The following is an 11428-nucleotide window of genomic DNA, read 5'->3' as shown; positions in this document are numbered from 1 at the left end:
GGGCCCAAAATAGCCAAACAATTTTGATAAAGAACAAAACTGAAGGGCTCACACTTCCCAATTTCAAAACTTATTACAAAGCTATAATAATGAAGATAGTATGGTACTGGTATAAGGACAGACATATAGATCAATGGAATAGAATTGAGAGTCCAGAAATAAACCTGTATATTTATGGTCAATTGATTTTCGAAAAGGGTGCCAAAACAATTCAATGAGGAAAGAATAGTTTTTTCAACAAATGGTGCAGGGACAACTGGACATTAATAAGCAGAAGAATTAAGGTGGACCCCTACATCATACCACACACAAAAATTAACCCAACAGGGATCAAAGACCTACAAGCAGCAGCAAAACTCAGTAGAAAACATAAGCATAAATCTTCATGCTCTTGTCTTAGGCAATGGTTTCTTAGCTAAGGCACCTAAGGCACAAGCAACCAAAGACAAATTAGATAAATTGGACTTCATCAAAATTAAAAACTTTTGTGCTTCAAATGATACAAATAATACACATCAAGCAAGTTAAAAGACAACCCATAGAATGGGAGAAAATATTTGCGAATCATATATCTGATAAACGACTTGTATCCAGAATATTTAAATAACTCTTACAACCAATGACAAAAAGACAAGCCAATTAAAAAATGGGTAAATGATCTGACCAGAAATGTCTTCAAAGAAGATATACAAATGATCCATAAGCACATGAAAAGATGTTCCATATCATTAGCCATTAGGGAAATGCAAATCAAAATCACAATGAGATACTACTTCATACTCACTAAGGTGGCTATAATTAGGAAGACAAATCATAAGAAATGTTGGCAAAGATGTGGAGAAATTGGAACCTTCGTTCATTGCTGGTGGGAATGTAAAATGGTGCATCCTCTTGGGAAAACAGTCTGGCAGTTCCTCAAATGGTTAAACATAGAGTCTCCATATGATCTGGCAACCCCACTCCTAGGTATATACCCAAGACAAATGAAAACATATTTCTCTACAAACACTTGTATACAAATGTTCATGGCACACTATTCGTAACAGCCACAAAGTGGAAACAACCCAAATGTCCATCAAGCAATGAATGCATAAATAAAATGTGGTATATCCATAGGATGAAATACTATACATCAATAAAAGGGAATAAAGTACTGATACATGTTACAAGATAGATGAACCTTGAAAACGTTACGCTAAGTGAAAGCAGCCAGTCACAAAAGACCATGTATTGTATGATTCCACTCTTATGAAATGTCCAGAATAGATAAATCTATAGGAACACAAAGATTAGTGGTTGCCTAGGGCTGGGGGTCGGGGTGAGGAGAAAAGGGTGAGTAACTGCTAATGGGTAAATTTTTTTAGGGACTGATAAAAATGTTCTAAAATTGATTGTAGTGATAATTGCACAACTCAGTGAATATACTAAAAATCATTGAATTATAGTCTTTAAATAGGTGAATTGCATGGTATGTGTATTAAATCTCAATGAAGAGGTTAAAAATTTTGCTCAGTTTATAAGTGCAAATGTCATGAATGATCACCAGTTTATAGAACCGTTGAAAGAAATAGAAAACAACAAATTTAATGATTTTGTGTTCTTTGCCAATACTTCTTAGTTCACCCCTGGTAGAGTTTTACAAAGATTTACTGTACTGTAAACTACAACATTTTCTTGTAAGGAAAGGAATAGCTGACAAGCATTTACTAATCAAAACAAAACAAGGCAGTGTAATTTGTTTTCTCATCAGTATATTATGATACTGGTACGAAAAGACTACGCATATGAAAAGACTAAATTTCAAGTTTCAAGGAAAGGAAAAGCTTATTTGTGACCTAACTAGACCACTTTGAGAATTCATGTTGAAATGGAAGCTTTTCATAATACAAATCTTGATAAATGGCACAAAAGCTACTGGTTAATTGACTGAGTAGGTTGTCCAGGCACCCTGAGCTTACATGCTCAGCCTGAAGCAGCAAATCAATGTTAGAGGCCTGGGGACTGGATATCCCCTTCCTTCTTCTTCCTCAGCTTAGCAAAAGATTGAGAGACCAGTTTTTCCCCCACTCTGGCTCCATTTATTCCAGAAGCCCGCTCCAAGTCAGGTCAGATTTCTAGCCCTGGGTCGGCTGGGCAGTTGCAGGGCAAATTCAAGACCATCATCTGCCCTTACAGCGCTTACCTTCTAAGGGAGATGATGGAACACTTAATACCCATCCAACTTATTCACCAGCCTGTGAGAAACAGAGTGAGCTGACATATTTGAAAGTACGAGAAAATATGAGGCGGGTATCATGAAATATGCACAGGCTGGGTTTGAACCAAGGTCTGCTGCAGACCCGTGACTGGGGTCAAGTCACGTAAATCTGAACTGGCTTCCTCCTTTGTAAAACGCACTCCCTTTGACGTTCACACACTGGCAGGAGTGTCGGGGCGGCATCTGGGGGTGTTTCCGCGGTGCCTCCCGGTGCACACGATGATGGCCAGTGCCCTGGTTTTTCCGTTTCTAAACCCTGGCTCTGGGCTTCTCTGGTCTAACTCTCCTATTTGCAGATGAAAAAGCCTCAGAGACGGAGTAGTCACATATGACTACTGTCACAAAATTGACCTAAGAGCACCGAGGTCTACGAGAAATCTCGCGCAGCCCGCGATGGAGCAGCAGCCAGCAATGGCGACTTCGCAACGCGGTCCCCTCAGAACGAAGCCAAAGCCTGTCACCTAGCGGCCGGTTCTGGCCACAGAAGGGAAAAGTCGTGAAAAAGGCTCTGGGTACTGCGGCATCCAGGAGCCAATACGCTCAGTTCACTCAGCTAACTCTTTTCTTCCATTGGGCCCCTTTAACTGTCAATCAACCATCTGCCCCGTTTTCATTGGTTTAGGTTCAATCATTCTACTCAACCTACTAATCACTTGCCTCTTTCCAAGAGCATCTTTACGTCATTAGATCGCCTCCTAAGTCTGACGAATTTAGCCAGTTCTCCTATTCCATTGGCTGGACCCGGCCCCTCCTCTCGAACATCCTGTTCGGGGCGGAAGTGAGGGAGTCCCTATTCCTATTGGCTTAAATTTGCAGACGGCAGTTGTCTATCAAGATAACTTCGCTGTCAGGAAGTACAGCCCCGGAAGGGGCGGGCTCATGCCAAGATGGCGGCGTCGGTGAGTGTCGCGTTTTATTTCTCGCGTTGCTATTGTGGACGTTTCCTTTTCTCTCTGCTCCTAGAGGCATATTATTGGCGCGAGGGAAGGGTAGTGATGAAAGTAGCTTTAGGAAGGCGACTTCCCTGGCCTAGCTGGGCAAAAGCAGTAGTAGGGAGACGGAACTGAAGTTAACACTCCTCTACAGTAACCAGGAGGCCTGGCCGGCTGTGAGGCGAGGCTGCATGTGCCCCACCCGGAGTGGGAAGGCCGGGAAGTCTGGTGTGTCTGAAGGAGAGAGAGGGATTTCCACGTCAGTCGCCCCGTCTTTTCATTATCCTGGGGGAAAGAATGGGTTTTCTTTACTCTCCTTCTCCCTTCTATAGGGGGTGGTAGAGTCAGACCTGCAAAGTGCCGTGAGACTTCTGAAGAACCTTCAGGAGCAGGTGAGTAATGTTACTCCTTTGGAATGGATCAGTCACGGATGGGCTTTGACTTTGTGTGCCTCGCCTTCAGACTTTGGTGACTTGGGGGCATATATTTGAATGCTACCAAATACCATAAGAGGAAAATGATTTAAGGAAAACGTTTTTAGGTTAGAATGCAAAGTATTTGATTTCTGCATCCAAAGGAATAGAGACAACTCCGAAAAGAAAACTGAATCCGTTTCCTTCATTCTTAATAGCTAAGGACACCGATAGAGAAAAAGGTGATAGGATTTGCTCTTTGGGTGCTGGAAAGTATACATTTATATAATTCGATGCCTTGTAAGTTCAACCCGTATAGATAAAGTTACAGTCCCCCCATCACCACTGTCCCAGTCCTTAGCCCCTCCCCATGGTTTCTTTAGTTTAAGAAGAGATGGAAGGCTTTTTTTACCTTTTGGAGAAGTATCAGAAACCATCTCTTCTATACTTTCCCAAAACTAGAAAGAAGATAGTACTGTACTTTAGGCAGTGTTTCAGATAACTTTTAGGCGGCATTGTTTAGCTTTTGCCCTTCATAGCTCACAGAGATGACTTGATATATTTTGGTAAGCTGTTTTATTTGGACTGATTTCAGGTGACGGCTGTAACTGCACAAGTGCAAGCTCTAACGAAAAAAGTTCAAGCTAGAGCCTTTCCTACAGAGAAGGTAAGTCATACTTGAAGAGTAAGCATTCCTTGACTTGATGTTCTCAGCCATTCTTTCATCATAGATTTGAGTATCTTGTGTGTCCTAAGTGCTGGAGCTTCAAAGATGAATAAGATCCAGTTGCTGTGCTTAAGTCTAGTGAAGACAGAACAAAGCAATAGGTATAAGCAGTAACAGTCATGTTACAGAGACATGTTGAGTGCTGTGCAAGCCAAAGAGAGAGATTAAATAATTAGCAGAGGAAGTCAGGGAAGGCTTCTCAGAGGAGGTAACAGGATTGTGAAGAATAAATAGGAGTCAGAGGGACAGAAAGAAACAGCGCATGCGTGACACAAATACTTGGAAGCATGGTCATGTTCTGGGGAAGGAGGTAAGTCATTTAGTGTAGTCAGATGTAAATTTTGTGTGTGTGTGTGTGTTTTAGGAGTAGGAAATAAGGCTGGAAAAGTAGTCACTCTGTGAAGGGCCTTGTAGGCCAACTGAGGAGTTAATATTGTATTTCATCTAACCTAAGATGCTGGTAATTAGAGACATACCAGTTGTTTTATATACTAGGAAAAAAATGCAACCTGTTAATCTATTATATAATGCTAAGGTACTGTTGATTAAAAGATGCATCCTGACTTCAGAGATATTAAAATATGAAAATGATGTGCATCTTAAAATTGAAATATGGTAGTTTTCAAATTAAGGTCTTAGAAAACCTTCTAGGGATCATTGGGTGTGGGGCAGTATAGGAGGAGGACTCTGGATCCCTCATATCTGTTTGAACTGGAACACTCTGGTGTTACTCATTTTATTTATTGAGCTTTAGTCCTAAGATACTATTTAAGCAAAACATGCCATCAGCGTGTGTGTGAAAATTAGCAAAAGTGTGAAAATCATTGTAGTAGCTTAATAAGAATCATTGAAGGATTTTTAAGCATGGAATTTACAGCAGATTTGTGCTTTAGAGAGATAGCAAACAGCACTTTAATATCTTCTCTTTTTGCCTTTTCTTTCTCATCATTAAATTTTATTATCTTTTTACTTTTTCTGACTTTTTTTAATCTTTGCTTTTTCTTGCTGCTTTGTTTTTCTTTCATATGCTTGTAACCTAGTTTCAACTTGACAGTGCCCAAGTGTGTCTGAAGAGCCTACTTCTCAAATTCTTGGCTGTCTTTAGTCTGGGTGCCATGCTTTGGCCTATTTTTAATGCCTTTTTTTTTTTTAAAGATTTTATTTTTTTCTTTTTCTCCCCAAAGCCCCCCGGTACATAGTTGTATATTCTTCATTGTGGGTCCTTCTAGTTGTGGCATGTGGGACGCCGCCTCAGCGTGGTTTGATGAGCAGTGCCATGTTCGCGTGCAGGATTCAAACCAAGGAAACACTGGGCCGCCTGCAGCGGAGCGCGCGAACTTAACCACTCGGCCACGGGGCCGGCCCCTTTAATGCCTTTTTGAGATGGGCTTCCAGTATCTTAGATCACTGTGTGTTTATTCATTGAACAGATGTTTATTAACTTATCTTTCATGACCAAGACTTTTACAAAGTGTTTTACAGGTTACACGTTGCTCAAGCAAATATTATGTAGTATATTCTTTTAAATAAAAGGAAGTAACCTGTGAGCACTGACTTAAGTTGTAGTTACTAAATAAATTTTTAACAAAGAGTCACGTTATCTTATTTGAGCCTCATAATTACTCTTTGGGGCAGGAAAGAAGTACTGTACATATTACAGATGTGAACACTGAGATCATAAGGTTAAGTGACTTCCCAACATTTGACTACCAGATGCCTAATTCAGAACTTAAACTCAATTTGTCTGTTTTTAAATCCTTTGCTCATCCTTCTGTAGCACACTAGTGCTGATCTCAAGGCTTAACATGTTGGTTTAAAGATATCCAGGGCTTAGATGTTGGAGTTGGACTGAGTTTGAATCCCAGCTCTACTCCTATTACTCTGTAATCTTGGGCAGAATATTTAACCGGTCTGAAATAGGTCTTCCCAGGGCTGTGGACTTTTTCAGTTTTATACAGTCACAGTGACTCTTTTCTTCTTTTCTTTATTTAATATCTAACTTAAGTCAATGCTCACACGTGTTACTTTGTTTTATTTAAAAGGATAAACTATAACATTTGCTGGATTTTTCTGCCTGTAAATATAATACACTTTTAATTTTAGAAAGTTTGGAAGATACATGAAAGCACAAAAAAGAAAATTAAGAACTAATATAATCACCATTCTGAGATAACTACTGGGGTACATGTTTTGGAGATTATAGAAATTATATGTGTTTGATGGAAAAACACTTTCACAGTACAAGCACTCCATTTCTTCCTTTTCCTCATCTTGATCCCCAAGGGTAGCAGTTGTTAATTGTGTGTCATACTTCCTTCCCGCTTAATTGGAACCATATTAAGCACACTTTTAAAAAAACCTTGTGTTGACATGGACTGAATTGCATGTCTGCATGTATAGATCATTGTTTTACCTGTATCATGTGGTTCCGTTGTATGGGGATAAAATCATTAATTGTTTTGATTAATTTAATTCAAAATTCAACAATGTGTGGGGACTGTTTTGATTGTCACAATTTGGGGGGCATCAGTGGGTAGAGGCCCAGGATGCTGCTGAACATCCTCCAGTTCCTGGACTGTGCACCACAACAAGGAATTAATTATCTGTCCCCAAATGTCAGTAGCTCTGAGGTTGAGAAACCCTGCAGTAGTCATTTTGGGGGATACTTTGATTTTCCTACTCTTACTCTCTTCCAGTAATCCTCTCAACTTTGCTTCTCTCGTGTTAGCATAATTTTCTCTCTGGCCATTTTAGGTACAGCCACGTCCTTGAGACTACTCTAAATACCTTATATGAACTGATTGGGAAAAACTGGAACTTGGAAAAAATTATCCTGTTTCTCCTAGGCTCGCCTCATGATTCTCTGGCTCAAACTGAATTTGCATCTCTTACGGTTTTATTCAACTCAGGGTCTCAGCCTCTTGGAAGTGAAAGACCAGCTGCTGCTCATGTACCTTATGGATTTGAGCCATCTCATCCTGGACAAAGCCTCAGGAGGGTCTCTTCAGGGACATGCTGCAGTTTTGAGACTGGTGGAGATTCGCACAGTATGAAGCATTTGGCATCTTAGAGTTCTAGGTTTCCAAATCCTGAACTCCAGGACTGTCACACAATAGCTCTTATTTAAGTGGGTGTTCTTATGTTTAAGTGAGGAAACCAAATGGAAAAAGTATTTTTCTCTTCATTTGCTGCACTTTGCATATTTTAGGTGCTTTATCTGTCAACTTAATATAGGAACTCTGGTGTGTGCTTAATTTTGGGAAGGGAATGTAATCCTTTTTAACCATGTTGTAGGTTTTAGAAAAGCTTCGTCCCTTGGACCAAAAACTGAAGTATCAAATTGACAAACTGGTCAAGACTGCAGCAACAGGCAGCCTCAGTAAGTGGGGGAAGCTATAAGGTTATGTGGAGACCATCATAAAGATCCAAACCTTAGAAAATCACTTGGGTTTTTTGTTTCAGGTGAGAACGACCCCCTCCGTTTTAAGCCTCGTCCCAGCAATATGATGAGCAAGGTAAGGGGTTGCATTATCCTGGTTTTCCTGAGGAAGCTAAGCCTGAATGAGCCTCCTGGTGATCCTGGGTCTCCTGGGATTCTCTTATTACTATTGATGCCCAGCTTGTGCCTTAAGACATTGAGTATTCCCACCTCCCCAGGTTACTCCAGCTTTGGTTTTTCTTATCACTTGTGTGACTAACACTTCCTTAGTTTGTGGACATTATGTTCCCTTTGTAGTTGAGCTCTGAGGATGAGGAGGAAGATGAAGCAGAGGAAGGCCAGTCTGAGTCTTCAGGAAAGAAATCTGTAAAAGGAACAGCTAAGAAATATGTTCCACCACGCTTGGTTCCGGTACATTATGGTATGAACTGTGAGCAGCTGCCTCCTCAGCATGAATTGTGTTTCTCTTCTCTGTTCTGGGATAACTCTTGCTGATTTTTATCACATAGATGAAACAGAAGCTGAGCGGGAGAAGAAGCGCCTGGAACGAGCCAAGAGACGGGCACTGAGCAGCTCTGTCATTCGTGAGCTTAAGGAACAGTACTCAGATGCTCCAGAGGAAATCCGTGATGCTCGGCATCCTCATGTTACTCGCCAGAGTCAGGAGGATCAACACAGGTTTGAGCCCTTCCAATTAGAAATTGTTTCTCTGCTGTAGAGACCTACCCTTGTGCTTTGGTTGAATTTAATTAAGTATGGTACCAAGAGAACTCACAGTATATAGAAAGTGGAGTGAAAAACTTGGAGTGACAGTTTCTAAGAATTAGGGGTTTGAGGTATAGAATAGGAACTAGGAAAAAAACCTTTTTTTCCTAACTGTTTAAGTTGAGCAACTGCTATATGAAGAAGAACATGCGCAGTTCCACCCAGTAGGGCTTTAAAATTCTGTATTATCACAGCTTTCACTTTTGTGCAGAGGGCAGTAAAGGCAGGTTTTTGTGATGGCATCAACAGTGCTAGGTAAGTTCAGGGAAGAAAAGTAGAGAAGCAATTGTGACTCGAGTACAGATTAGTCAGCTTTGCTTAGGTGGCAGTCTCAGCAGTTGATAGATGTGAGTGAAAGGGCGTATGTAGGGAGTCCTGTTTATGGAGCTGAAATATGAGAATTTTATGATATAATAGTTTAAATATTCCTTTGGATAGGCTGTAAGTTCGTTTCTAGGGAGGAAGGAAGTTCTGGCACAAAGCACGTTTCATTGAGGAAGCTCAGCATTGAGCATTCAGTATGTCCTTACTAAATACCATATTGATGTGCTATGAAATTTCTTGAGAACTGTCTGAACAAGGGATGAGTAAATACCTGGGCTCAGGTTCTTGGCTGCAGCTTTCTGTCTCTGTGGACTGAGTGTGCTGGAAACAGTGTCTGTATTTCTCTGGCAGGATTAACTATGAGGAGAGCATGATGGTGCGTTTAAGTGTCAGTAAGCGAGAGAAAGGATGGCGAAAACGAGCAAATGTCATGAGCTCACAGCTTCATTCCCTCACGCACTTCGGTGACATCAGTGCTTTGACAGGAGGAACGCCTCATCTTGATGAGGTGAGATTGTGATACAGTGGTGGAAGGTGACGTTCGTGCTTTCAGCCAAGTGTATGAGGGGCTTGTTACCATGAGGAACTTGGGGAGAGACACTAACACTTGGAAGCACATTGCCATTCCTTCACTTTTCCGTCTGTCTCCAGGATCAGAATCCTGTTAAGAAGCGGAAGAAGATACCTAAGAAAGGTCAGAAGAAAAAAGGTCAGTGAATGGTAGGACTTAGGTGGTCAAGTGCAGGGTGGGGAGAATGAACTGGGATGCCAGCTCTCTGGATCTGCCATTCTGGGTCCTACCAACTCCAGTGGTTATCTCTTCCGCACTGGGCGTTAATCTCTTTAGATGGGCTTTTATTTTTCTTCTTTCTGAAGCTGAAAATCAGCATCATTTACAAAAGAGATTTCTGGATTCCATCTCTCAGGTCCCACCACCCATTTGGGCTTCCTTAAGTACAGCTATAGAAGGATCGCTTGAAGGAACTGTTGTCCCATTTCACTTTCATTCCTACGTCTAGTCTTTTGTCCTGGGAGAACAGAGAGAGTACTGACTAGGGGACCTGCCCCTATTGAGCCTTTCTGTGTAGATATCCTTTTTTTCCTGTCCCTTCAGCTTTTCCAGCTCTCTTTTGCCTCATTCTTGGTTTCCCTTCCTTTCAGGTTTTCGGAGGCGGCGGTGATTATGGGTGTACATATTTATATATATTTTTGTCATCCTGGGATGCTTCTAATTTCACTGTATGTAGGTTTTTTCCTTGGAATTCATTAATTGTTTGCCCTGGACATGTGGAAAGTTCTTTATTAATAAAAGTGATTGTACTTACGAATTGAAGGCCTTTTTGCACATGTATTGTATGACTGGAATCACTGGGTATGGGGTATTTTTGGTGAGAGGGTCATGAAAAGGGAAAGATGAGATTTTTGGGGAGTGAGTGAAGTTTGGCTTTATATAGTTTTCTTTGGTAATAGATTTTCCCCAGAAACTAGAAATTGGTTATTTAACCAAAAAAATTATTGTGAGATTAGAAAAGTATGGTAATCTCTTTGACCCCACATTCCTCTGAACTTCTGTATGATTTGTTATAATACAGGTATCTCAAATACATGGATGTTAAGTTTTATTGATGTATCTTTCTGGCCACCAGGTGGCATTAGTGGTTCAGGAAACCTTTGGCGCTTGACTATAATTAAAAGCGAGATAGAGCCGTTCCTCATCAGCAAGAGTTATTCTTGTCTCCACTTCTCTGAATGTTTTTCTTTCTAAAATAGCGTGAACGTAGTGCTGATCTTTGGTCAGTAGAGTGTATCTGGAGAGAATAGTACAGCAAATGAGAAGACTAGGTATAGTTTTGTGTTTTTCAGCCTCTTTGACCTTCTTTCAACTAAAGCCTCAGTTTATCAGTCAGTAATGCCAGCCCTTTTACAAAGAGCTTGCAAAAGAATGCCAGAAAATAGGCAGACAGAAGATTCTTAGCTTGAAGACCAAAAGAATGAAAATTCTGCAGAAATACCAGCCCAAGTCAGGAGACTGGTGGGAATTACGAATCTGAGATCCTGTATTTTCCGGAGAATGACCTTCTCTGTTGGTGAGAGATCTCTCAGGCCTTAGATAATACAGGAAGTGAAAAAGGAACGGAACGAGAAGTTGAGGAGTCTGACTTAATTCATTGGAGTGTTTTTAAGGGCGTGGGGTCTCAGGAACACCTAATTTTAGTGTCTGGCATTCCTGATCATTGTCATGGAGAGGGATATGATTTGGGTCATTACATCACTAAAACCTATTGATTCCGAATCCTATGGATCTGGATTTATACTGGTCTTCCCAGTTGGGGCAGGGGTCTTTTCATTCAGCTGCAGCCTGATAGAAAGTAGTTAGGAGACAACTTAGTACTATCTTCTAGTAACTCTGGCCTTTAATTTTTCTCAGCTGAAAAATAAATGTGTTCGACTGAAGCACTGAGATTCCCTCCAAACCAAAGAGCCTAGAGCTGTTTTTCATGGATGACATCAAAATAGGTGTCTGGGGCCCCTAACTTTTGTCCCTGGCAGATCTGAGGGAGCCTGATGTGC

General features: G+C 41.0%; 1 protein-coding gene across 2 annotated transcripts; it reads left to right on the top strand.

Annotated features, from left to right (window-relative positions):
• The first annotated feature begins 3113 nt into the window (after nt 1-3113).
• NGDN (neuroguidin) lies at nt 3114-10185 on the top strand. Of its 2 annotated transcripts, XM_046654932.1 has the most exons (11): nt 3114-3156; nt 3522-3581; nt 4198-4269; nt 7239-7376; nt 7624-7708; nt 7792-7844; nt 8066-8189; nt 8278-8446; nt 9209-9365; nt 9509-9566; nt 10019-10185. In XM_046654932.1, exons 1-11 carry the CDS (start codon nt 3145-3147, stop codon nt 10036-10038), a joined length of 948 nt encoding a protein of 315 aa, XP_046510888.1. In that variant the 5' UTR covers nt 3114-3144; the 3' UTR covers nt 10039-10185. The 2 variants fall into 2 exon arrangements, with proteins under 2 accessions (XP_046510888.1, XP_046510889.1); XM_046654933.1 differs by lacking the exon at nt 7239-7376 and having other exon boundaries at nt 9509-9565; nt 10017-10185.
• Nucleotides 10186-11428: the final 1243 nt, after the last annotated feature.

This window comes from Equus quagga, chromosome 2 (genome assembly GCF_021613505.1).
Source record: "Equus quagga isolate Etosha38 chromosome 2, UCLA_HA_Equagga_1.0, whole genome shotgun sequence".
Lineage (NCBI taxonomy): Eukaryota > Metazoa > Chordata > Mammalia > Perissodactyla > Equidae > Equus > Equus quagga.
Note: the sequence above shows the minus strand (reverse complement) of the source record. Positions and strands in the feature narration are given on the sequence as shown.